Here is a 27,879-nt window from a genome sequence, read left to right on the forward strand (position 1 = left end):
TGCACAAAGTATTTTGTTTGGCAGAGGGAAGGGGATGTAAGACCAGGGAAGCCAGGCCCGGGAGCTGGGCTCTGCGCTTGGCAACTTGTAGGTAGCTATGAAACTGCCTCAAAATTTTTTTTCTGGTGCTGGGAATTGAGCCAGGACCTTTGCACTGAGCTACATCCTTGGCCTTTTTTGTCTTCCTTGTTCTCCTTCTCCTTATTTTATTATTTATTATTCGGAGATTGCTCAGCCAGCCTCAACCTCCCAAAGTACTGGCGGGAGGGACCAGAAATACACTTATTTTTTTAAAAAAGAAATTCACGCCCAGCCAATCAAGGCTGTTTTAGATCAGTAAATTCAAGGCAGATAGCTTTATGAAGTGTTTCCAAAGGATCCTTTTAGGTGTGCAATTTTTCTGGATGAGGCTGGATATCCTGTGTGGAGTCATCTCCAAGGCGTTTAGTTTTGGGTGTAGAATATGCAGTTCAATTAATTCTTCGCTTGAACTCTGTTTCAGACCCCTGAGTACCCAGGTGCCTTCAGGGCTTGACCATAGCTGGAGGGCTGTGAAGAAGCCAGGACTCAGGACAACTGCTTCTGTGTTTGTCTTGCCTTACAGCTCAGATAAGGCAAAATTTTCCAAAGCTAACGTCATCTGGAACCGGAAGACTTCCTCTCCCAAGATGGAGACAGCCTGAAAGGATGAGATCATTGGCTTTGGCACCGGAGAGTTGCAGGCCCTTCTCTGTATCACAAAGTTCCTCATTAGAGAAAGTGACCCCCGATTCAGCCTTAAACATTATTAGTTAACCCAACTTATTTGACAATAACTTTTTTCGTATCGTTATAAAAAACCCTTTACTACAGGCAGTATCAGTCCATCATTGCACTTTCAGAAGTAACCAGAAGGCCTAGTGTGCACATGACAGGAAAGCAGGTGGTCACCATCTATATCCCCACCCTTAGAGAAGGCCTCATGTGACAGACTAGTAAATGCATTGGACAACAACAAAAAAGCATCTCAAATACAAAACACAGAAGACATTTCAGTTGAGAAATCAATTTTTACCTTTTTGTGAATGGACTTCAAATCAACATTTGTTACTATGATATTCTGAAGTCTGGCAAACATATCAGTCTGTTTTGGCTTCACAGAAACAGAGGCGTCCATTCCTAGGGAAGGCAAGACTTTCACAAAGGATTCATTCAATCCAGATGAGTCAAGTGAGCAGTGCTGTGTTCAGTAACATACTACTAACATACAGAGTCAACACAAGCTATTATTAGACATACTGGTATTGTTATACCAGTATTCACGTATGAGGTATGTAAGACAGGTTACACCTTTAAGTACTTCATGCATCTTACATAAAAGTTGTGAGTTTAAAACCAAATAAACAAAACACCTAGCCAGACCTGGAGGTGGAGGCCTATAATCCCAGTACTCCAGAAAGCTGAGTCAGGAGGATCCCAAATTCAAGCCCAGCCAGGGCAACTGAGCAACTTCAGAAGAAATTAAGTTCTCCTGGCTCAAAATTACAAAACGTTTAAAAACTAGTGTGAGAGTATAGTTCAGTGGAAAGCCTCTGGATTCAATCCCACAAAGGAAAGACAGGAAAGAAGGAAAAGAGGAGGAAAGGAGGAAGGGTAATGTGCTGCTTCATTCTTTCAAGCCGACAACATCAAAAGGTCACAAGTGTCTTTCAGAAACTCCTTTGCCTATGCTACATACGGGGAAAAGGCAAAATAAATAAACTATTTTTTAAAAATTCTGTGATGTCTCAATTATCAGATTATTCTAAAAATACAAGTACAGAAACAAATTAAGGCCTCAGATATAATCTGAAATTTTTAAAATACACATGGAATGTCTCAAGTCAGAAAAGAATTATAACAAATTTACTACAAACATCTCCAAATATACCTTTAACCTTCAGTGTAAGGAAACAATGTTTGACTCATAAGAAATTCACCCCTACAAGCTCACTTTTGCTGGATGTTTATATAACAAAACAGAATTACTCACCATGTATTTTAACATCAGCTGTAGAACACTTCTGATCACAGACAACAACATTAATAGCATCTAATTCAGCTGTAACCTTTAAATCGAACATATCCTCTTTAGAAATGGTGCCAGATACTAAAAAGTAATAGAAAATTTGTGATTGGCAAAGTGTAAAGATGATAGAACACACAAAATAATTTCAAATTCAATAAAATAAAATTGTACTAGGAGGAGCCAAAAAGCTCTCCATTAAGATAAAATGTGACTTTGAGTCAATTTTCAAAAACCAACCCAAAATAGCAGTTTCCCTTCAAATTAAGAGTAAACACAACTACTGTTAACATCCTGATTGTGTTATTCATGACATGAAAATTTCACTGATTTTCCTTCCAGAATAAAATAAAACACTTTAAATTAGAATTCTATTCTATTCGTCTAAAAGTTTGATTTTAAAACCTGACATATATTAAAACAGTAACTAATACAGAACTAAAATATGTTGACTAGTTAACACAGTTCATTTTATTTACTATGGCACTTATTATACATGTTATTTAACTATGGAAGCAATCCAATTTTACTACAGTATATGCAATGGCTCTATAAAGAATTGTAAAATAAATTCAGAATGGATAAGATATAAATATAAAGGACTACAGTTCTTTTAAAGTTCTTTCCTATAAAACTGCAAAACCATCAGGATATGTATTAGTAATTAATCCCCATTACATGATGATAAGCTGGTTTTTTCCCTAATACCAAATGTGGCAACATCAAACCATGAAGACCAATCATACAGCAAAACCACAAGACTGTTTCTATGAATTAAAATTGCTTGTAGGTTATTGTAATTTTAAATGTTTATTTTTCATGTATTCAACTATTTTTCTATGTATTCTATTTATATGTTATAACAGAAGAATCCAAGGATATTACCTCTAGATACTGTACTGCTGTTGCAAGCAAATTAACAATAAAATGGGTAAAACGCTTTTACTCTAGTTTAGAACAATTCGCTATCTTCCAAGGTTAAAAAAAAATCAGATCCTTGTATCAGATGTAATGGTAATAACAGTTTTATTCTAAAGATCCCAGTAATACCAATCTATTCTAATTGAATTACTGTATGTTACAAGTTCATATCATACAATGTGAAAAACCAAAATGATGCTTGCTCTATAAACCAATACACATTCTCTATTGACTGTAGATACTTCAGAGCTAACATTTCACAGCTCAAGGTATCTGCCTAGCAAACATGTCCCCAGATCTATTTAGAAACAGAATGAGTCCATCTTCTCTGTGAGATTCCTTCAGTGCGCACAAGGCTTGAAGCCTGCTCAGCACTAGACAGGACTGGGCGCAATACAATTTTGTAACTATGCGTGACTGCATTCGAACTTTAACTTCTTCCTTTCTCATTTCTATTGCACTGAAGAATGCAAAGAGATGTCAATGCAAAAAAGATGCTATCTAGCCAGTAAAATAAAAAAAACACACACCATCAAACAACATTTATTTAAAACATTTCAATAAACTGATGTACAATCCTATAAGGAAAAATTTTGAGTTCTTTCAAAACTAACTTAAACTGTCAAATCAGGTATAGTAACATCAAGTATAGTAACATCAAGTAGAGTATAGTAACATCAAGATAGTAAGTATCTTCTTAGCTTAAAATACATTACAGTATTATATGAGAGAAAGCATTTGACCATTACTCAAAAATTAATACCAGCTTTGATGGCAATACTTCTGGACTCCCCTACAAGTGGTTTTAGCTCAGATTCCTTCCTAGAAGACGACTCAGAGGATGGAGCAGCCGATGACAAAAAATCCATAAGGGAAAGTAAAGCTTCTAAATGAAGTAATATGTCTAAGGATGAAAATGAAACCTAAGAAAACAGAGAGGCAGAGTAAGACATAGTAACATTTGTGTTAAGTTTCAACACACACAACTAGCACAAGAGCAGTTCAATTAAAGAAAGGCCCTTAAAAAAATGAATTACTACCAGCATCAATTCTTAGAAACACTATTATGTTAATTGTAATCAGTCAGTAAACCAATACTCTTCCCACTCCTGTGTGCAAACATAATTCTATTGTCCACAGGGTTTGAGTTTTAAGAAAATGTATAGGAAGTATCCCAACACTGACCCATCTGCACAAAGGGAATGTGAACAACATCCTTAATCCTAATGCCAACACACAATGCTAACATTTAATGCTGAATCAGTATCAGGCCAAATAACTATGGACAGCATTTCCTTGAGAATACATTATTTGTTGTATAAGTAAAGAGCAATTTACATCTGAGAAACAAGCAATCTCTTTATAAATCAAATTAACTTTATAAAAAGTGTATTTTAATTCTATATGCACTGGCTTTATCGACAAAATTAATCTATTTTTATTTTCACAATATTCTAATGTTAGCTCAACCTTACAACTCAAAATGGCTATGAAGCTACATTTAATCATTACCAGCTTACCTTTAGTCTCTGTTTGGTATTGTCATGAACAGTTTTAAATTCCGGTCCATCACTGTCTGCCTACAAACAGTGGGTAATTAAACCAATGGATTACAAACACTAAAATTCCATGTACTGAATAAACATCCATTTTTTACTTATTAAAGTATGCTATTAAAACACTATAAAACACATTTCTTATAGGTAAAGAACATGATTTAAACCACATCTCCCATCCTACAGATGAAAAGAACTACTCTGGAGGAAATACTAATGGACAAATCTGAACTGCAGGGGAAATGCTTGTGTACTGGATGATAATACACTCTGCTTCAGAACACAGCACAGCTTTTCTGTTCCACTTGTCCAAACCACTTGTCTGGTTTCCCTAGAGAAACCAGAAAGTTAACGAGTGTGTGCAGATGCTTTCAAATTCATCGCAGTCAACCCAAGGATAAAGCACACTTTCAAAGGAGAAAAACTGGAGCACTAAACATGAAGGGAACAGACATAACTTAGCATATTCAGGAGTTAGACAGAAAGCTGGTACCGTGGTCAAGGCCATCTTCAGGAGCGGCTCCTTAGTCACGCGAGAGGAGCGCACGATGTGCAGAGGGCCTCCTTCTGCGTCTGGGGGCAAGAGACAGGCTGGTCAGCACTGCAAATGCCTCACACTTCTTACACAGCATGAACAGCCAGTTACATTAAGGTATGTTCATCAACACTAAGAATTTTACACTAAATATGAATTACACTGCTAAATTTTAGTGTAAATTTTACACTAAATATGAAATCATGCTTCAAGAAGCCTGGCTTTGAAAAGAGAGAAAAATCCCTAAAAACAACAAACCCAGTACCAGTCAATTATATAACCTGTGAGATGTGAAAAAATGTTCAGCATCACTGATCATTCAGAGATGCAAATGAAAACATCACTGAGATTTCACCACACCCCGGAAAGAATGGCCAGGATCAAGAAATCAACCAATAACAAATGCTGGAGGGGCTGTGGGAAAAAAGGAACCCTTCTTCACATTGGTGGGAATGTAAACTGGTGCAACCACTGGGAAATCAGTGTAGATTCCTCAAAAATCTAGGATTGGAGGGCTCACAGTCTAGCTATTCCCAACTGGGTGTCTTCCCAAAAAAATTAAGAGCATCATACCACAGTGATACATGTGCACTCATGTTTATAGCAGCACAGTTTATAATAGCCAGATCTTGGAAAAAACCTAAATACCCAGTGATTGAGGAATGGATAAAAACAAATGTAGTGTTTTTATGCAATGGAGCACTACTCAATCATAAAGAAGAACAAACTAGAGACTTTTATAGGTAAATGGATACAACTTGAGACCATACTCATTAGTAAAATAAATAAGACACACATGCGTAAACATCATATTGTCTCATTAGCATGAAAAGCTGAAAGAAACAACATATATATGTGTATATATATATTTATATATAAAAACAATCAAGATAATTTAAAAATTATGTAACATTTGATACTACTACTATTACTCATTTGAGCAAATCACATATTATATGCTATAAAGAACAAAACTATAAAATACATAAAAGCAGGGATTATTCTCAATATGAGCTTGTTTTGTTTTGAGACAGGGCCTGGCTATGTAGTGCGGGCTGGCCTTGAACTCCCAGAGCTCCTCCTGCCTTGGCCGCTTAAGTGCTGGGGTTACAGGCATGCACTACCACGCATGGCACAAGCGTGTTTTCCTAAAGCTCTTCCACAGAGTTCTTATAAACCTTAAATGTCACCAGAAACTTTTAAAAGTTGTCTCATATCACATTGTTCCTTTTCTATGAGAAATCCAGCATAAAGATGAAGACAGCTTAGGAAGAGGAAAGGGACAAGTGTGGGGGACAGGTGAGGGAGGGAAGGGAAAGGGAATGAAGATGTGTGGTGTAAGGTGTCAACTCCACACAAAGGAAGGGAACTTTACACACTACGCACATGTACTAGCACACTAAAACTAAGAAAGAGAAAATGAATTTAGGAGATCCAAGAAACTCACAAAACAACAATTTAGTTTTTACTTGAGGGGAAAAGAGACTTCTGGATTATGTTAAATTTTTCCTTCCATAAACTTCTGTATTGCTGAAATTTCCTTTTTCATAAGCATATAGTGATATACATGAGAAGAAATTTTAAAATACATGTAATTTTGAAATGAATAGCAACAAATAAACTAACTCAACTTTCCCAAGTAAGTCCCTGTATGTACCCAGGTCCTGGTCTCCTGATGGATCAGCTCTCGTGGCACAGTTACAACGAAACAGTGCCTTTCCTAAGTACTGAAGTATCACACACAGTGACAAGTGGCTCCTTTTCCAGAAATACTCTACTCTACACTACCTGAGTATGTATGTGTAACTAGGTAAGACGGTAGGTTTTAAACCGTCACATGCCTTCGCATCAATACATTTAACCTGAATGATTATGGTGACACATGCGGGGTGGCGATCCAGAAGACCACCTGCCTACTGCATAACTCACTGACCAGTGAAATCCAGGCACCGCATGCTGACTTGCTGGAGATAAGCTTCAGCGGTCACGGCATAAGCTTGAACTCTAGCTTCCACTCCAAGCTGCAGGACACTGAGCTCGTGCACTGGCCTCCCACTCTTTTCCGCCTTTTTCATCAGCATCACCATAACCTGTAGGAATGCACCAGTATTACCACCCACGATTTCACTGCTGCACAAGAATTTAATAAGGACACTGATACAACACTGAGAGTCACACAATGTAAAAACGTCCACCTTCTTTGGTGACTGGAGGGGGCATCATTTACCCGAGGCGACACCTATGCTTGTTCAGACTGAAGCACTGCCACTTTTTTCTAGTGGTTTTCTCCACCCTGACCACTGTCCTCAGGGAAGGGAACTACCATAGTATCTACAGCAAATCATATTACAAAGGACTGACAGGTTTTCCATCTACTTATGTTAATTACACACTTGTCAAAAAATTGACTCCGATCAGTCTTTTAATTATCAAGCTTAAAAATCTTCAGTAACTAAGCTAAGCATGGTGGCACACGCTTGTAATCCCAGCACTCGGGAGGCTGAGACAGGAGAATCATATAGCAACTTTGAGACCAGCCTGGGCTACAAAGTAAGCTCAAGGCCAGACTGAACTGCAGAGGGAGACCCTTTCTCAAAAACACAAACAAATAAAAATAAAAATAAAGCTTATGTAACTGATATTACACAGAAAACATACTGGAGGTTTAACAATCCAGAATCTAGTTGCGAAGTGAACACAGAGCCCATTCATTCATCTTTAGCTCAGAGGAAGAGCATGACATTTAGAGAACTACGCAACAACCAGGTATTTTGGGAAAGGTCCGTGGTTCCCTGTACGCTCTATGCTTTCTCACAACTTCATGCCCACTCCAGTCCATCCTGCCCCCCCCTTTCTTAATCTCCTTTTCTCAGGTTATTTACTGCTGCTCTTTTAAAAGCTCAACTCAAAGTTACACTTCCTGCAGGAAAACTCAGTTTAATACACTTGCGGACCCTCTCGGTTTGCTCAGATGCACCTTCCCTACCACCAGTGCCACAACCTTAACAGAACCCTAACTGAGCACATCTTTAAGGGGGAACAAACACCTCCGAGCTCAAGGTCTAGGCATCTAAATACCTAGCACATGCAATGAATACGTGCTGAGTGTGTGCGTGAGGGAGAGGAAAAGCTACCTGACCTTTCCTCAACAATCTGTAAATGGAAGTACACTGACCGAGTACCATTCTGCATGAGTACTATAACGCTTAGTGTACACTTACTGGTTTTATTCTCTTTAGAATTTCTAACATTTGTAAAGGATTTTGCATCACTAGTTCCCTGTCTTGTTATGCTTAGATAATAAAAAACGCAAAGCAAGACACATTCTGGCTGTCTCATAATCATTAAAAGGAAGTTATAGAAAATCCTACAGCTTTCTCTATGTAATCTTATATCCCCCAAACATAACTCATCCTTAAACTCTCAAATTTTAAACATCATTACATGTAAATAGCCTACCTAAGATTTTTTCACCCATATTAATTACCAGAAGCTTATTTTAATACAGGTAATTCTACAAATCCATTAACTTACCTCTCTACAAAAACATGAAAATCACCTACCTCTTTAATTTCAAAATTCAGCAGTACATTAACAATGTTTACAGATCTAATTTCTTCTCTTTCAGCTCTTGAAGCATCTTTCGAAGCTTGTAATCTCTGTGATGTAGAAATTTCAGGGGCATCTTTGATTTCACCTACAGATGTTAAAAAGAAATTCACTCACTTCTATGCACACATTTCTTACACACTCAGGAGGACATGGAGAAGTGCTCTGGACCTAATGAAGGAACTAAAAATCCATAAACCAATAACCCTTCTGGCCCTCAGAAAACCCACAGTTTAGTACAAGAGACATATACATTTAAACTAAAAACAAAAGACTAGGCATGGTGGCACATACCTATAATCCTGGCACTCTGGGAGGCTGAGGCAGAAGAAAGGCAAGTTCAAGCCCTGCATGGGACTATTAACAACTCAGCAAAACTATGTCTCAAAAAAATAAATAAAATACTAAAAAGGCTGGGGATGCATCGCTTTGAGTTCAATCCTCAGGAAGGGTGGATAGACAGACACACAGACACGCATGCACACCCACACACCTACACCCACACCCACACACACACACACACACAGTCTGCCCACTAGCCAGCCAGGCAGCCATACCTACTCACATGGAGTGGACAAAGGTTAACAGACTCTAAGGTGCACAGATGACACCAAACAAGGCACAGCCTGGTTCCAGCGTGGGGAAGAAAGGCCTGAGGGCGGAGGCATCCTCCAAGCAGAGCTGAAGACATGCTCCCGAAGAGTGGCTCCCTACAGCTTCACATAAAACTCGGGGAGATACGAGACCCTCCACGGTGGGACCGGTCGGAGCACAGTGACCTCTGGGCAGATGGGGGCACTATCTAGGCCTCGCGAGCCATGCTGCACCTCACTCACAGGGATGACACAGGAGCACACACTATAAAAACTCTGCCTCGCACACAAGATGTGTTCATGGATGTTACAATACAGTCAGAAAAACCCTGAAATCCTATGTTTCACTTTAAAAAGGGGCAAAACGTTTTAAATCTGGTACTATCTGGTGTTATAAAGGCACGCAAAAGCTACCCAGTAGGAGTACAAACCTAACACAAGTTCTTTAGTGAGCAATCAGCAAGATCTGCCAAATGATTACATCAATTTGTTAGATTTTTATGTAACTACTAATAAATTTAAATTAATAAAGATTGCACAGGCCTTAACTGGTATTTTCTTATGATACACAAGTGCAAATTCAGTGCAACGTGATACAAATGAAACTTTGGAAGCGTGAAATTTCTGTCACGAGAGACTTGCTAAATAAATTATGGCACGTACTTCCACAGGCTCTAATACCAGGCCACCATTAAACAGAATGAAAGCCGCAGGCATGCTGGCAAAGGCCTGTAATCTCAGCACTCTGGGAGGCGCTGTAAATCAAACTCAGCCTGGGCAGCTCAGCAACACAACAAGACCCTACCTCGAAATCTAGGAAAGGGCTGGGAATGTAGCGCTGTGTACAGCCCTAGTACTTGTGCCCTTCGGTGCCATGAAAAAAAGACAAAAATGAAGACAGCCTAAAGGGAGCACATAAACAGATATAAAAAGTACACACAAAAGATACTGATAATTTAGGAAAAACATAGCAAGGTTCACAAACACAGGTGCTAATTTGAAAAACACTGAAGATTATATCAATATGTGTGTGTGCATAACACATTATTTATATACATAAGTGTGCGTGTGCGTGTGTATATACAGCAGCATGGAAAGTATGTAGTGGTTAAGCCAAAAAGGCCGTATCTGATCATTTAAATTTGCTTACATATTTATTGCAGCATGTTCTGGGATCTTCGGAAGGAGTGATAATTTATCAACTATTTTAATTCTTACAGACATCTGACTACTAAGCCTAATTTAAAAATCATATGGAATGTGCTACCACAGCTTAGTGGCAACTTAATTGCAAATTTAATAATTACTCCAGGACTTCATAATACCTGCTTGCTTAACTAATAAGAGTCAAGCATCTTTAACCACGATGTGTTATTTTCTGTTTTTGCTTTTATTTTTAAGACAGGATCTGTGTAGTTCACACTAACCTTGAACTCGCCACGTAGCACAGGCTGGAACTCAGGACAACTCTCCTGCCTCAGGCTCCTAAATGCTGGGCCATCAGCAGGCAGCAACGTGTCCAGTTAACACATTTCCACTGGGTGGCACTTTGTTTATTTGCTGGTAATACAAATCCAAATCATGAATGTGTACCTGCTTACCTCACGTGTCCTGTCTGTGCTGGGCTGCAGGTGCAGCACAGGGGTAGTATGTGCACCTTAACTCCTAGACTCTGGATTCAAATCCCAACCCACCATACAGAGAAGAGAACGATGTCTTCTTATTGTCTATCAAACAGCAAAATAACTGTGAAATATTAGCCACCTACTGTGCATCTCTTACCTGTCTCTGGTACTCTTGGTTTCACTTTATCTAACTCTTCAGGAGTTTCACCAAGATTTTCCGACAGTATTCTAAACAAAACATTAAGATCTTCTTGATTTAGACAAACCTGTGAAATATTAGGTTCAAAAGGTAGATATATTTCATTTAAAATGCAGCAGTTTATTACAGAACATTCTCAGAAACAAAGCATGAAGCACAGAATAACCCTACCTTACCAAAAATATATACAATCACTACACACGTGTTTCACTATTTCATGTTAACATTTTATTTTCAAAGATAGTAACATAAATCAACATTCACTCCACTGACTTAATTTATATTATTTTTTACTGAAAGGTATAATTAGAGAGTTGATTTTTTAAAAAGACATTCTGCAAATACATCCAATTTTGTTTGTCTGTTTGTTTAAACTGAGTGAAACAAAATGGCTGTTTTCAGTTACCAGGCACTTCTCCCAATGCTATAATTATCTTAGAGGTACTACTTAGATGACCTTAAAAATTAAGTGATATATGATATACAGCAGACATGAAACCAGGAAAATTTGTGCAGATTTCCTTCCATATGTACAGAAAATGTAAAAGTTAAATATTACTTATTTAGAGATTTTTACTGAAAGGGGTAATACCTTTTTGAACTGTATCTTACTGAAATTCTTACATCATTCAGTAAAATACTCTACTTTTCAGGGAGTTCTATATTAAGAAAGTCTTCAGAATGTAAGACTTCAATGACCAAGGGTTTTTTTTTTTTTTTTTGCTCTTGTGCACTTACATTCATTGTATCAAAATGTCCTTTAATTTCCACAACAGGTATCTTATGATACCAATTTGCAGCAAGATTTCGATTTACAAAAAACTCAAAGTTAATTGGGTGCAACAGCTGAATATCAGGCTGGGAGGTGCCTGGTTGGATCACTGTCCTAAAGAAAAACAGAAACATCAGATGTGGACATGTATGAGGGAAACACAACAAGAGCCTTTGCTCTTAAAACAGCAAAGGCAAGCGGTCATTTGCCTTTTTAAAATACTGATTTGAAGCAGAGTTACTTGAATTTTTCACTTCAAAACCAACTTATAATTAATTGATAATCCACTATCAGGGACAAATTACACTGTACACTGTACACTATTAAGAAAACATTTTTCTTTTAAAAAGAAATTTACACCGTTGAAGATGTGCAAGAAATCATCAAACTGTTTCTTGAGGACTAGCAGAGTTAAAATCACCAAACAGAGGTATTCAAACATACTGCTACAGTGGACCAGGAATGTTTCCACAAGATCAGAATGGAGAGGACAAATGACTGCTGCCTAGAGATGTCACGACTGTCCTTGGTGGTAGTGCAAGGCACGATGTGTGGGCGTGGAGATGCTGCTGTGAGCAAGCCTACTGTACAGCCAATCACACAGAATCACAGCACATCAGACCACACAGAGTACAAAGTCTTGATCATAAACTACTGTCACTGGCTTATGGATTTATTATACTTTTATTACGTTAGACTATATTTTATTTACCAAACAAATGTAACTAAAACAGCTTGCTCCGTCACACTGACAACAGCCTCATCATCTCTTGCTGACTGTGGATCCGGATTACAAAAGACCACATCAAAATAACTGACCTACACCAGCAAGGCTCATCCAAGGAGCACTGTGACGTTCACACAATGATGAAATCGCCCACAACTCGTTTCTCAGAAGGCAGCCTCACTGCTAAGTGATATGTGACTGTGCGTTTGTTGGTATGGAGACCAAAAAAGACAACAGTAACAGAAACATTCTCAAATCACATGTCTCACAAATTTACTCTCCAACAGTATTTTCTGCAACTGTCTTATGAGTATTACTTTTTAAAATATGGATAGTTAAATCACCTTGGATGGAATAGGTCCTGAGTTTTCATTTTTTGTGTGTCTTCATGTCTCACACAGTGTGAGCACTGAGGGTATTACTTAGAGAGCATTCAGGCCAAAAATGCTTCGGCTTAATCAAAACCCATGAGGAATCACTCAAAAAAAGAGTTGTTTCATGGAACAGCCAGATTATACCTCTCAAAACCAGCATCATTGTAAGAGACAGAAAAAGGTGTAAGAACCATTCTAGAGAAAGCATTTATCAGGACAGAAGTTCTTCTCAGTAAGAATGGAAACAGTTATGTGTGATTCTGGAAGGGGAGGGGAAATTACTACAAACAACATCACTGCAACAAGTGATATGACCTTAATGCAGACTGCACGTTAGGTGATATTACGGTGATACTATATTTTCAGAATCTCATAAATACATTGTAGTTAACATCAAGAGAATGAATTTTCTTGTTTATAGGACACACATGGTGAAATATTTAGGGGCAAAAGGTCAAGATGTCTATTATTAAATGATTCAGCAAAAATGTTTTACATTGTAAAGATGCTGTAAGTAAATGACAGCAAATGTATAACAGACTGGTGAATGTAGATGAAACATTTATGTGTACAGTCTTTATTTTTCCACTTTTAAAAAGGAAAAAACCACTAATTCTGTGAAACAGCAACCTGTTGAGTATGAACTTGAATGATCATGAAATATCATAGAAAAAGTGAACCTAATACTTAAGCCCGGAAACACTGGAGAACACACCTGGACAGCTTCAGGTCCGTGAGCTGCACATCCATTCTATCGATCACAGGAGGATTTACAGACCCTTCCCCAGACACAAGACTGAACTGGTTCTGAACTCTGATCAAACCAAGGTCCACCACAACAGCGTTGCTGGAAACAGAAGACTGTGGGATGACAATAACGGGTGCTTTCAAATTAATGCTGACAGAGAAGCGCAAACTCCGCTGGGCAAGGTCTTTCACACTGGTGGCGGCCTTTTCTGCAGCCTGCGCGGTGGCTGCGCTCAGGGCCTCTTTGGCTGTCTGGAAATTGTTCAGGAAGTTCTGTAGACACAAAGGAAGTACGGAGAAATTGAAACAGAAAGCAGGCTCTCAAGAGGGACACCACCTTTTGTCTCCATGATGCTGACACCTTTTAGGACAGGTAACTTTCTGTTAAGCCTGCTGTGACCATGTTAGATGGGAGCAACTACTAACTCATCCAAGGTCACGAGCTGCCTGGCTTACACAGGGGTTACACAGGGTTACACAGCTAAGGAAAAGGAAGGACGGAAATCCATTTTCATGATTTGTGCATGGAAGAATGCGGCTTCAATACTTACTCTAACAAAAGTAACTTCAATTCAACACAAAAATCATTAAATCACTCAGATTTTAACTGTTAAGACAATTTACTTGAACCTTCATACATAACTACCACATCTAATCAAACAATATCACCTACAATGCAAGATTTGGAACACTTGCAATCATAACTATCAGCATTGTTTCCTCAGCTGAAAAACTCATATGAAAATAGCGATTTTACCAAAAGGGACACAAGGAACTTATGAAGATAGACAATCTGAATGCAGCCAACATTCAGCGACACCACGCCATCCACTTTGGACATGTCAGTGTATGAATCCCCTTCAGTCGCATCTGGGTACAAATCCAAGTTAAAACGAAAAACTTCATTTCCCATTATTGACACAGCCTGAAAAACAGAAATGTGAACATATTCTTTCTACCAAAGTAATGACAAAGTAAATTACCACTTAGAATATGGTTTATATTTATAATCTTTATAAAAAAACAAACATTTTCATGAAGTATACTTAATTTCAAATACATTACTTTAAAATTGGATTTTATATGCAATCACCAAAAAAAAATAGTAATCATTTATTTAGTCCAACTTACTTTTTTATGAACTGTCTTAGGATCAACGTCTGTAACAATAATATTTTCCAGTCTGGCAAAAAGTGACTGCTTCCTTGACTGAAGAGAAAGAGAAGAGTCGAGGCCTGAAAAAAAAAATTAATATAACTTCTATAGATCTAGAACAAATAAGATATTTATTTCTATTGTATGGTGCAATTTTTAAAAATTTAGCAACATCTCAATTCCCAACTGATCAACAAGCTATAATATTAGATATTTTATACTTTTATAAACACTCAACTTCTAAGTTAATAAACATTAATTACCTGAATTTTCAATCCTCTGACAAAAGTACATGAGAGATGATCTCGGGATTTAGTATATCCCTTATATCTTAAACCCAGGTATCTACATGGAGACTATGGAAGTGTCACAAATCCAGTTCATTCTAGTTGATGTACTACCAGATTAGAAAGGACAAAAAGAAATCCCTACCTTTCAGGTTCTTAAATTCTTAAAGGATTTCATGAAACAGACTGAGCATATCTTTACCTTCAGCAAATGACAATACATTTTTATAACTATTAAGACCAGAGACAGAGTGAGATGCATTTCAGCAGCTTTCTCTATAGACACTGATGGCTCACAGGCTTTCTCTCATTGAAGGGCTGCTGTGCAGAAAGCACAAATGCACAGAGCAGTACTAACCTCCATTCCATCACTACATACAGACAGATAACTACACCCATGATGAATAAGGCTGGTGAAGAGCAGGATGTTCGCAGACTGCGTGTGCAAGCCGGACTGCCACTCCTGCCACCCGTCAGCATTTCTGTGCAGACATGCACTCTTCCACCCTACACAAGCCTGGGCCAGGCCCACAGCACCAGCGCACGCCATGAAGGAGCGGCGATGCCCTTGAACAACTGTGCCCCAAGAAAAAAGCACCCGATTCAACAGTATCCTGCTGGCTCTACCCCTGCCGAAGGCCTCGTTCGTGTATTCTTTAACATTGAAAGGGAATAAATGAAAGAAGAAAAAAAAGCTCATCTTTTAATGAATTTTAACGCTGTATTTTTTACCTTGTTTTTTGTTCTGTTTTGTTTGGTGATGCATGGAATTGAACCCAGTGCCACCAACAGGCTACATTCGCAGCCTTTTTCATTTCGTACTTTTTTGAGATGACGTCTTGGCTAAGTCACTAAGTTACCTAGGCTGGGCTTGAACTCTAGCTCCTCCTGCCTCAGTTTTCTCAAGTATGTTACCTTCTATCTTTTTGGGGTTTTTTGGATCCATGACCCAAACTCAGCACCTCATGCTTGCCAGGCAGGCATTAGGCCACTGGGCTATATCCCCAGAACCTGTTACCTTGTATCCTGATTTCAGCAATACTGCTCTTCTCATTGCAAATGGTGACACAGAAAGCATTTAACTTGGCAAACAGTCTGAAGCCAATAACATCACTGTCTTTAGAGGATACAATCACTAAAAAGAAAATAAGAGTTATTTCACAATACAATTCAGATAATATAAATTCTATTCAAGACTTTTCTATATTAATTGAACCACAATTCTGTTAAACAGAAATATACACATACACAAGTTAAATTACAAACTTAATTTCAAATACTTCTTTTGCCTTACAAAACTAGGCTTTTTAGTAGATGTTCCTTTTGCAATTTAAAAAGAGTCAGTCCCCGACTTATGAACAAATTCTATTCCAGATTTGTTCGTAAGCGAACAAAATGCATCTTATAGTTCAGTCTGAATGTCAGTAAGTTGGTGACGTTCTGTAAAACAAAGTAAATAAGCACAATAAAATTCTGAATAGCTAAACAATGCACCTACAGCCACATAGTTTAAGTAGGAAGGTCAGACTCTGAACTGAGCACTTTCCTTTCTGAAATCTGGGCTCTTGGCTTGTAACACCTATCTGGAAGCTGGCCCTGTCCCTGGGTCAGGATGGCCTCCAAGGCCTCGAGGAGAGTTCTGCTCTCAAGAGCCACTGAAGGGAGGAGAGCACACTACAAATAGAGGTAGCCTCACATGCTGCCCCAAGACAACCCCACACTACAGAAATGAGAACAACAACTTTTTTTAAACAATAGTATTATCTATATTTGCCTCGTGTATCAGATGCTGGTATCTGATTTAGTGCAATAAAAGGGAAAGCAGGAAACAGCATTTGAATTATTGAATTAGCTGACACCTTAGATTGCTCACTGAGCTCTAGAGTTCTAAGACTGCTGATGATAAGAAACACACAAGTCTTTCCCACCTTTCTGCAGAGAGGAATTTGTTTGCTTCTCAGTGGAGATCTGCACCCCTGGTGGGCCGCCCATGCTCTGCCCATCGGAGGGAAGGATGGTTGTCAGGTAGTTAATAGAAGAGAGAAGAGCTTGGGTTTGCAGCAACAAGTTCAAAGAGGAAAAGGCCACCTAAAAAGTTTTAAAACAAAGTTACTTTTCACTGGCAAATGCCAAGCTGCTGTATGCACAAGGGGCCTGACAGGCAGCCAGGCTTGCATCACGGCTTCGCAGCTTCCATCACTGGGAAGACAGCAGCGAGGGAAGTCATGACCCTCAAGGCAGGGGTGCAGAGAGAGCAAATTAGATGTTCTCGCTCAGTGCTCAGCGCAGATTAGGGCACAGGTCCCTAATCACTCCATTTCCCAAGCAGCTGCCCAGGGAGCATATATTCTGCTGCACGTGGCCACCTGTATTCCCAACATGCATCTTTGTACATTTCCCATTCACTACTCATCATGGTCATATAACAAGTTTAAGTCAGAACCTGAAACTCCACAAGCACTACATACTACTAAATCCACGGAGGATTCCAAATGTGGCATCTGTGAGATTAACAATTGGAAGAGTTCTGTTACTAAATCATTAAAACTACAAAAATGGTCCTGTCATAAACACAGAGGAAAGTAAATGTCATAAAAGTACTACACTTTTAGAAAAATGACTCCAGAAAGCTAAGACAACAACACAAATTGCCTCAAAGAAAGTGGTTTTCTAACAGCAAGTTAAAACCAAAAGCTCCTTATAGAAAAGAATCTTTCGTTTTCTCATTTCTGCATGGAAAGAAATGTACACAAACAGTATGCTTATAATTCCAGCACTCAGAGAGACTGAGGAAGAAGGAACACAAGGCCAGACGCTGTCTCAAAATAAAAAATATAACAACAGAAAAACACATGCACACATCAAAGAGGAAAGTTCACCTATTAAACCAGACCCTCTCAACCCTCTTTTTTGGTGCAACCCACAAGCACCAGCTGCCACTTCTTTAGGAGCACTTACCTCCCTCCCTGTGTCCTACACACTTTCTCAGCCCTGTATTACTTGAAGCTTACAATCCTCTCAGCTGTTTATAGATCACTGTTCCCTTATTTAAAGCATTCCCTTCTTTAGAAACAACACTGCAAGGGCTGGGGATTTAGCTCGGCGGCATAAATGTCTGCCTTGCAAGTGTACAGTCGGGATCCCAGCAGTTGGGTGGCTGAGGCAGGAGGATCGTTGCAAGTCCGAGACCAGCCTAGGCTACAAAGTAAGCTCAAGGCCAGCCTGAACTGCAGAGAGAGACCCTGCCTCAAAAAAAAAAAAAAAAATTATAATATGACACAGCCAGCCAAAGTAACAGGGTTAATTTTTGTCCATTTAGTATGATATTGGCTGCTGGTTTGTCACAGATGCTTCAAGAATAAGACAAGGATGTCCACTATCACCACTCCTACTCAATATAGCTCTGGAGACATTATACAGAGTAATTAGACAAGCGAGAGAAATAAAAGGAATAAGGATAGGAAAAGAAGTTGTTAAACTATCATTATTTTCAAATGACATGACATTCTACATAGAAGACCCCAAAAACTATACCAAAAGACTACTACACTTCATCAGATTCGGCAGTGTGCCTGGATACAAAGTCAACACTCAAAAATCAATAGCATTCCTGTACACAAACAACAAACTCACTGACAGAGAAATTATGGAAATAATACCCTTCACCCAAAATATGAAATATTTAGGAATTAAGCTAACAAAGGATATTAAGGATCTATATATTAAAAACTACAATACTCTGAAAAAGGAGACCTAACATGGTATCAGAAAATAGGAAGCCATCCCTTCTTCTTGGATAGAAGGAATCAACACTGTGAAAATGGCCATACTTCCAAAACTATTATATGGATTTAATGCAATTCCTATCAAAATACCATTAGCATACTTCACAGATCTAGAGAAAACATCCGTAAAATTCATTTGGAAACAGAAGAGACCTAGAATAGCAAAGGCAATCCTGGGCAACAAAGGCAAGACAGAGTGCATCACAATTCCTGACTTAAATTATACTATAAAGCTACTGTGATAAAATCAGCATAGTAGTGGCAAAAAAACAGACCTTAAGATCAATGGAATGGATCAGAAGATGCAGACAGAAATACAATGACACTCAGCTACCTTATTTTTGACAAAGGGGGCAAACGTTCACTGGAACATGTTCACTGCCTCTTTACTAAGCAGTGCTAGAAAAACTGGCTTTCCACATGCCAGAGACTAAAATTAGATCCGTGTCTATTACTGTGCACTAAAGTAAAGTCAAAATGGATTAAAGATCCAAATACTAAAACAGAAACACTAAATCTACTGGAAGATAAGGTAAATAGAAATCTTGAAGACACAAGGTAGGCAAAGAATTCATGAACAAAAATGCAAACTGCATAGAAGTACTTCAAAGAATCAGCAACTGGGATTCTTATCTTATTAAAAAGTTTTTACACTTCAAAAGAAATCACAGAGTGAAAAGAAAACCCATAGAGAAAAAATTTTAGCCTCCTGTCCCTCAGACAAAGGACTTACTAGAACATATAAAGAGCTGAAAATATCAGGCCCCTCAAATTCAAAGACTTAATTCAAAAATAGGCATCTGTGATGAGCATGCCCTTCTCAGATGTTGAAATACAAATGGCAAATAAATACACAAAGAAATCTTCAACATCACTGGTCATTCGAGAGATGCAAATTAAAACAACATTGAGATTACACTTCACTCCACAAAGAATGGCTGTTACCAAGAAATCAACCAATAACAAATGTCGGTAGGGAAAAAGGAACCCTTCTCCATTGTTGGTGGGAGTGTAGACCAATGCAGTCACAGTGAAGATCAGTGTAGAGATTACTCAAAAAACTAGGACTGGAGGGCTCATTCAATCTAGCTATTCCTCGACTGGGTAATTTTGCAGTTTCCAGAAGAACTGAAAACATCATGTCAAAGTGGTAAATGTGCACCAATGTTTACAGCAGCACAATTTATAATTGGATTGATCTGGGAAACAACCTAAGTGTCCATTAACTGAGGAATGGATAAAAAAGATGTGGTATTTTTATAAAATGGTGTGCCACTCAGCTATAAAGAAGGACAAACTTGAGGTTTTTGTAAGTAAATGGATGCAACTTGAGACCAAACTCATAAGTGAAATAAATCAGACTCGCATGTGTTAAGTATTGTACTGTCTCTCTTATGTAAAACATTGAAAGGGGGTCAGGGATTTAGCTCAGTGGTGTAAGTGACTGCTTGGCAAGTGCAAGTTCATGAGTTCGATCCCTGATACCAAAAAACAAAAACAAAAAAAACCACTGAAAGAGTAAGAAAGATCCAAAATATACAATAGATACTGAGGAAAGTGATAGGAAAAGAATCTGCTCAAAAGGAAAGAACAACTGGAATAGGTGAAAGGAGAAAACAAAGAGGGGAAAGACTATATGTACATAGACTCTTTTTTTTTTTTTTTTTTTTTTTGTCTTTTTTGAAGCAGGGTCTCACTATGCAGTTCAGGCTGGCATTGAGCTCACTTTGTAGCCCAGGCTGGTCTCGAACTCACAGCGATCCTCCTGCCCCAGCCTCCCAAGTGCTGGGATTACAGGCATGAGCCACCACGCCCAGCTATGTACATATACTCTATATACACACTCAATAGATAACTATACTACTAAACTATTAGTTTGTCCAAAAAAAGTTTGCTCTTTCATTTTTATGCCTATATCTTGTAACATGAATGTCACTTTGAAGGGAACAATACACAATACATAACCACTGTTAACCTATTACTTTGTTTTGAAATTTTATATCATCATTATTCTTTGGCTTTTAAAATTTAAAAAAAGTAACAGCTTTACTAAAAATCCGAGTATTTACAAGGTTAATTTATAACTTTTATTGGTTCTTGATTATATCATCAAGTTACACAGATCCTATCCCCCCCAAAATACTAAAGATTTCCATTAATAATTATTTTCAATAGGATATATGCTTTAATAGAATTTCTTACCTTAAATGTCTGTTCAGTTTTTTCAAAAGTGGTTTGAAAACTAGGTCCACTCTTATCAGCCTAAATAAAAAATGAACAAAGGAATTAAGACCAAAGTAATTAATCCACTGTAAAGTCATGCATTTTACTGACTGTAACATGCTGTGTGTTCTCCTCTGGGAGCCCGGGAGAACAAGTACTCACTTCAGGGAACCTACAGCAGGGTGTGAGAATGATACACCTTGGGAGGTAGAAGGTGCAAAGGTCATCTAGGTCATCTAGTACATTGGACACCTAATGCTGAAATCCCTTGTCCACTTCTCTGGTAAGTCTGTTTACATCTCCAGTAAAAGAAACCTCATCTTCTTAGAAATCCAATCACCAGGGTGCTCTGATTTAATGAAGTCTTTGTACTGCTTCAAGCAATCTCCCAGCCTTATTATTCACTGTATTTCTGATCCCTGAAACAAACAGTGTAACTCCAAACACAAAAGATGACCTCCCAGGGCCAGGGATTTAGCTCAGTGGCTTAAGCGACTGCCTTGCAAAAAAGCAATCGTGAGTTCGATCCCCGGGACCGATAAAAAAAAAGAAAAAGACAAAAAAAAAAAAAAAAAAATGACCTCCTGTGAGTTTTCTGCCATCGCTTGTCTGCTTGTCTGCTCCCACAATGCTTTTGTTTTGCTTTATTATATTCATATTACACTGCTATATAATAATCATATTGTCAACCAATCAACACATTTTAATTATTTATTTTTGTACCTCTCCCTTCTAGTTTATAATTTGCCTGCAAAACATAATGTTTGTCATCTGTGTCTCTAAGCACCTGGTAGTGTAATCTATTTAGAAACACATATAGACATTCAATAAATAATAAGTGATTAAAACAAACCTATTAAATCGTAAATGAACCTAATTTTATCAATTACTTCAGCACTTTCCTGGTGCATTTCTTGGTCTCTTTCCAGGCCTGGGAGTTCTCTGCAGCACCTGATCCAATGTGTTTTTTTCTTTGAATGTGGCTTAGCCAAACTGTCATCTACTATACAGACAAGTGTGGACATATAATTATGCCCTTAAAGATAGAAACAGTGCCTCCTTCTGCCCAGGCTTCTGCATTTGAGAATAAGAGGTCAGCAGCCTTCTAATAGCTCTTCACTTAGTGAAAGAGAAACAAGGTGTTTACATGCAAAAAGAAACAGTTAAAAACTAACCTACCACCCAGAATGATTAGTAACACACTGCCCTGTCCACTTCCCAGGGGCACAGTCCAGACTAGTGCTGGCAAATCAAAGACAAAAGATGCTAATGTAGAAGTTGTTCTTTCCTAAACAAAAATCTCAGTATTCAGGTTTAATTGCACTTAATTGGCATTCTGCCATAAAGAAGTGGGTTTTGGGGTGCAGTCTGAGCTCTCATCTCTCCACAGGTTCTCCAGCACTGCCATGGTCCTTACCTTAATATACTCTACTTTTAAAAGATCTGACCCAGGTTTGTCAGAAGAGCTAATCAAGTGAAGGGGCTTTTTTCTTGATCCTACAGAAAAAAAAAAACCATTTTCAAACAAGTTGCTTCTAGAACTTGCTAGACACTTCTTTATAAAAGCTGCTAATTAAGCTTCAAAAGAATACCTGTGCATATTTTCATGGTTATTAAATACTAAAACCATCACTCATGGAGAAATAAGCCACTCCAAGTTCTTGCCTTAGGCATCTAATTTACTTTAAAACATGTATTTATTTTCAGTTGAATTCACATCTGTTCAAAACTAATCAAAGCTTCTTTAGATATTTTTAAGGCCACATGTTCATTAGTAAGGCAGCAGAACAGACTACAGGTGCCAGCATCAAGAAATATCAATTCCAGCTCACCTCTATCCTTCCTGACTTAAACTACAAACATATTTTTCAACAATGTAACGAACAAGTTGGATGGGATTCTGTTGTGTCTAAAATTCTATGAAAGAACTTTATATAGAGAGAACTTTGTGTAGACTGGGAGAAGAGAATTTCAAGAGAAGCAAACTGCAATGCTTCCTGGAAAGTTTAAACACAAGCAGCCTCCACCCCTGCACCTGGGCCAGGAGCAGCTCGCACGCAGGCCCTGGGAAGGGAGCAGCCGCCCACCGCCCACCTGACCACTGGACTTCTACTCCTGCTTCCCCACCGCACAGGGCATCTTTCTCCCGAGTCCTAGTCCTCCATGACAACAAAACAGCCTAGAAAATTTATCATCTACATTTCCCTCTTTCTTTCTGTAAATTCTTTCTTTCTGTACAAAAAAATAGTAACGTAAAATATTTCTTTTCTAAATTGAGGCTGATTTCAGTTACAAATACTCTCAAATTATAAAACCCAGGCCTCTATATTTGACTGAAGCACTAAAGAATTTTAATTATCATACATTTTATTCCTTCATGCCTCAAATATCTGAGGTCACAAGATAAATACTGAGATGAAGAAAGTTGTCGAGCTTCTAAGAGAGTGAACGTCGTACTCTCCCATTTTTATTTTTAACTGGAGCTTATGACATGTGACCACTACTGCACAGAAAGCCTGGGACCTGCCAGGCACAGCTGTTGTAATCCCAGCCCTCAGGAAGCAGTGTTGGAGGCTCACCATGAGTTTGAGGTCAGCTGGGGCTAAATTAGCAAAATTCAAGACCAGTTGCCTTACATAGTAAGACCCTGTCTCAGAAAGAAAAAAACAAAGGGGACCCTCAACATTGTAGGATCAGAGACAAACTCTCCAGTCTTCTAGCCATAAATACATGACATGAAGGAAGCTACTGAATTCTTCTCTGACCCTTTTTGTCCGTCCCTGTGTTTGCTAAGGAGAGTTACACAAAGGCAGAGGTAACAAATCAGAGTAGCTGAGAACAGCAACCCCAGACTGCTAGCCTGCCGGACTGCCAAGATTTCATTCATGGCTCTGCTACTCCTTGTTAGACCAAGGGTAAATTTTATAAGAAATCTATACCTTAGTTACATAAAACTACCAACAGTAACACTATGTTATTATAAGATTTAAATGAATTGTTATTTGTAAAGTGTTTTGAACAATGTTTACTCTTGTTTATAATAGATACTATCATAGAAATAAAAGTGTTTTAGATGCTTAAAAGTGCTACTTTTATCACTTCCATTTTTAGGAATATTACCTTGAATTTCATGGTAATCCAAGCTGATCTTCTTTAAATAAGACACCACAGTTAGGTCGAAAGTTCTCACTGTGGCCTCTGTTCCTAACTGAGTAACATTAAATACTAGAATTGTATCTTCTTCTTTCTGTTGTTTAGTAAATTCCAAAATTACCTAAAAGAATTAGCATAGCCAAGTGAAAAGTTGACAAAAGTTTAAGTCATAGTTCAAATAAAAAACAAAGTCTTTCTCCATACACATCACCATGAATACAGTTAAAACTTTGCTCAGACCCCTTTCCCACCATAAAGTTATTTAATGTTATAAATTATCATTATCAAGAGTATAAATTCCTGTATAAAAGATTATGGTGAAATTTAACATCTTTTGTTGACTTTTTTAAGTTTAGAAAAATTTAGAATTTATGAAGTCTTCCTTAATATTTTCTCAAACTAAAATCACATTTGGTGATAACAGAAGCTATTCAAGTAAAAATTTATGACAAGAAAGTCAGGCAGCGGGCATATGCCTGTAATCCCAGCACTCAGGAGGCTGAGGCAAGAGGATTGCCAATAGCTCAAGGCCAGCCTGCACTACAAAGCAAGACCATGTCTACAAAACAAAAACAAGAGAAAAAGTTATGACAAGAGTGCTTGTTATCATATTACTTAAGTTAATTGTGGAATGGCAGCTGATACATTTAGATAATAAAAAGCAAAGCATGGTATCTTTTAAAAGATATAAACTCCCTCTTTTTATTTATTTATTTATTTATTTTCCCCCAAAATTCTTTAATACACTCTCCAAAAGACAGAGGTCTGTGCTGCTTCCTCCTGAACCTGGACAGCCTATGAATGCCTCAATCAATAGAGCGCAGAGGACTCTGGTAACACAAAGGGCCTGGGAAAGCTGACAATCACCATGGGAACCTGGAGAGTCAAGCCCAGATAGCAGCCAGCCCTCAGCCTCCGCCAGCCTCCGCCAGCCTCCAAGGGAACCAAAGGACCTGCACCCCAAGGCTTCCAGTGACTGAAGCCCCAGGTAACACCTGATCAAAGACAACAGGCAAACCCAGAGTAGTCCAGCTGGGCTTTTTGGTACTCCTAACCCACAATGCATGAGCAAACAAAAATAGCTGTCTTAAGCAGCTAAGCGTGAGGGTAACTTGATAAACAGCAATGGTAGCCAGTAAAATAGAAAAACTATGGAAAAAGCACACTAATATTAGCAGGTGGTATGATTATGTACTTAAGAAAAATCAAGCCAAAAGCAACCAAAAACAGAAGATAACAACAAGATAATACAGTAAGTAAAGTTCAGCACACACTTTATATAGAAATAAGCTTCCTACGCATTATTTAAACAAAAGCAATGAAATCGTAAATACATAAAACATGGGGCCAGGAATATAGCTCAGTGGCACAGGGCCTGCCTTGACAAGCATAAGGTCCTGCGTTCGATTCCTGGGACCCACAAAAGTAATAGGGGGAAAATATATACATTTAATATATACATATATATATATATATATATAAACATAGGTTATATATATATATATATATAAACATAGGTTATATATATATATATACATACATAGATTTTATATATATATAAACATGGGTAAGTATTTTGTGAGAATTTTCTAGGCATACACTAAAACTGGGTCATAAAGAAAAAAACTGATAGATTTCACTATAGAAACCTTTTTAAAAAGTTCTACTGGGAAAAGTATTCCAAACAGCATTATTCTTTTTCCTTCAATAGTTCTGTTTTCACCTCAGTTCATTCAATAGTCAATGAAGTATTTATTGCATATCATGTACCATGCATGTATCAGGCTGTCCCAGGAGCTAAAAAGACCAAGGTTAAGCAGGCCAGACATAGTTCTTGCCCTCATGTGCCCCACATGCCAGAGAGAGAAGGAAAAGGAACACTGCTCTCTTGAGGTAGTCGGGTCTTCCCAGTGAGGAGACACATACAAGCGCTTGAAGCACACAAGAATCAAGCCATGCTAGGAAAGTGTCCCCAACCAAAAAATGGCAAGCAGAGAAAGTTCTGGTGCACATATGTGAGAAAAAACACATTTAGTGGACTTCGCGGGGCAAGGACTTCGCTCCCCACCCATTTCCAACATCAACACCGATGTCTGGTGGAGGACGGCACTGCACTCACTGGAGGAATGCAAGAAACGCAACTGCAACAGAGGAAGCAAGCAGAAAACAGTGGCCCAAACAGGCAGGCGGGTGGGTGATCCCTGCAAGGCCTTGCAGGCCACAGGAAAGCACAAGTCATCACTGAGCCAGGGGAGGGCACGAACAGAGCAGCACCAGGACGCGGCCTCCGTGTTAAAAGGGTCGCTTTGGCTGCCTTATGGATAACAGAGCAGCGGTCAGGAAGCTGCTGCAAAGATACAGCCCGGAGATGAAGAGGACAGGACAAAGAGCAGCAGTGGGGGAGAGCAAGCATGTGAGTGCAATAGAAAACAAAGCTGAGAGGTCTGCTGCTACTGGGGGTCAAAGAGGAAGAGGAAGACAGCAGGCTAAAAAGGCTAACGCATCTCACTTCAAACAAATACCAGCAATGCTTGGTCCGCATGCACAAGTCAAATCAGTGACATTTCTCAGATCTGTAGCTGTAAACACCGCACCCCGAGATGAACAATCTGTACTTATCAAAGAAAACATGTATATGAAATTTTAAACAGATTATGTCCTTGCTAGTGTACATTCCATTTTCATCAAGTAACTATATACCATGACCATATTTCCAGGTTTCCTTTTACTACATGACTTATTTTTTGGACCATTTTGAGACAGGGTCTCGCTAAGCAGTACAGTCTGGCCTTGAGCTCACTTTGTAGCCCAGGCTGCCCTTGGACTTGCGGGATTCTCTTGCCTCAGGCTCCTGCGTGCTGGGATTACATTTGTGTGCCACCACACTCAGCTTACTAGATGACTTTTAAAGGGCAGAAAAAGCATGCTGGAAATTTAGGATTTTTACATTTTTCCAAACTATAAATATGACAATGAGCAACTATTATTTAACTCACAAATGAAAGTTAAAAAAATAAGCTGAACTTTGTGACACATGCTGGTAATCCCAGCTACAAAGGGGAATCCAAGGTCAGAAACAGCCTGGGCAACTTATCAAGACCTTGTCTCAAAATACAAACAAAAAAGAGCCAGGGAAGTAGCTCTATGATTCCTGGATTAAATCTCCAGTACCACAAAAAAAAAGTCAGAAATTGTCTGAAAAAACACAAATCCTAATTAAAAGCTCTGAGCTCTTCCAAAATAGATCAAACCACAAGTCATCCCTATTTAAAAAAAAAGAAAAAAAAAAAGACTTTCATTGTTTTGACATGGTGTGTGGGGGTACATTTTCCTAACCTGATGTGTGGTCTACCATGAAACAGTTTAATGATGACAAGAATACATTCATAGACAAAAAGTACACATACTTCTTTAACTTCAAACTTGAGCAGAAGATTAACGAGGGCCTCGTTCGGAACCTCCGCAGCCTTTCGGGGTTCGGAGCCTGGCGCACCTCTAGGCACCTGGGAGGCACCGTCTTCAGCGTCGAAATACTCATCGTCAGACTCTAGAGTAGAAAGACATCCACTAAACA

At 38.6% G+C, this 27,879-nt stretch overlaps 1 protein-coding gene across 2 annotated transcripts in view; it reads right to left on the reverse strand.

Annotated features, from left to right (window-relative positions):
* Positions 1 to 326: 326 nt before the first annotated feature.
* LOC101787291 (intermembrane lipid transfer protein VPS13C-like) overlaps positions 327 to 27,879 on the reverse strand; it is a 33,160-nt gene continuing 5,607 nt past the window's right edge. Inside the window, exons 4-22 of one of the 2 annotated variants that reach the window (XM_063254139.1) lie at positions 27,713 to 27,852; positions 24,273 to 24,426; positions 22,570 to 22,649; positions 21,132 to 21,191; positions 17,073 to 17,232; positions 16,163 to 16,279; positions 14,834 to 14,937; positions 14,460 to 14,627; positions 13,671 to 13,975; positions 11,821 to 11,968; positions 11,041 to 11,149; positions 8,620 to 8,753; positions 6,990 to 7,146; positions 5,015 to 5,094; positions 4,486 to 4,545; positions 3,729 to 3,888; positions 2,012 to 2,128; positions 1,055 to 1,158; positions 327 to 679 (exon numbers count right to left, since the gene is read on the reverse strand). In XM_063254139.1, the coding sequence (XP_063110209.1) occupies positions 599 to 679; positions 1,055 to 1,158; positions 2,012 to 2,128; positions 3,729 to 3,888; positions 4,486 to 4,545; positions 5,015 to 5,094; positions 6,990 to 7,146; positions 8,620 to 8,753; positions 11,041 to 11,149; positions 11,821 to 11,968; positions 13,671 to 13,975; positions 14,460 to 14,627; positions 14,834 to 14,937; positions 16,163 to 16,279; positions 17,073 to 17,232; positions 21,132 to 21,191; positions 22,570 to 22,649; positions 24,273 to 24,426; positions 27,713 to 27,852 (2,438 nt within the window). In that variant the 3' untranslated portion in view covers positions 327 to 598. Of the gene's footprint in view, positions 680 to 1,029; positions 1,159 to 2,011; positions 2,129 to 3,714; positions 3,889 to 4,485; positions 4,546 to 5,014; positions 5,095 to 6,989; positions 7,147 to 8,619; positions 8,754 to 11,040; positions 11,150 to 11,820; positions 11,969 to 13,670; positions 13,976 to 14,459; positions 14,628 to 14,833; positions 14,938 to 16,162; positions 16,280 to 17,072; positions 17,233 to 21,131; positions 21,192 to 22,569; positions 22,650 to 24,272; positions 24,427 to 27,712; positions 27,853 to 27,879 lie in introns of those variants that run through there. The other variant, XR_010049032.1, reaches the window with a different exon arrangement.

The sequence above is a fragment of the Cavia porcellus genome, unplaced genomic scaffold, assembly GCF_034190915.1.
Source record: "Cavia porcellus strain 051 isolate PalLab524CR breed Dunkin Hartley unplaced genomic scaffold, mCavPor4.1 scaffold_8, whole genome shotgun sequence".
NCBI classification, from domain to species: Eukaryota; Metazoa; Chordata; class Mammalia; order Rodentia; family Caviidae; genus Cavia; species Cavia porcellus.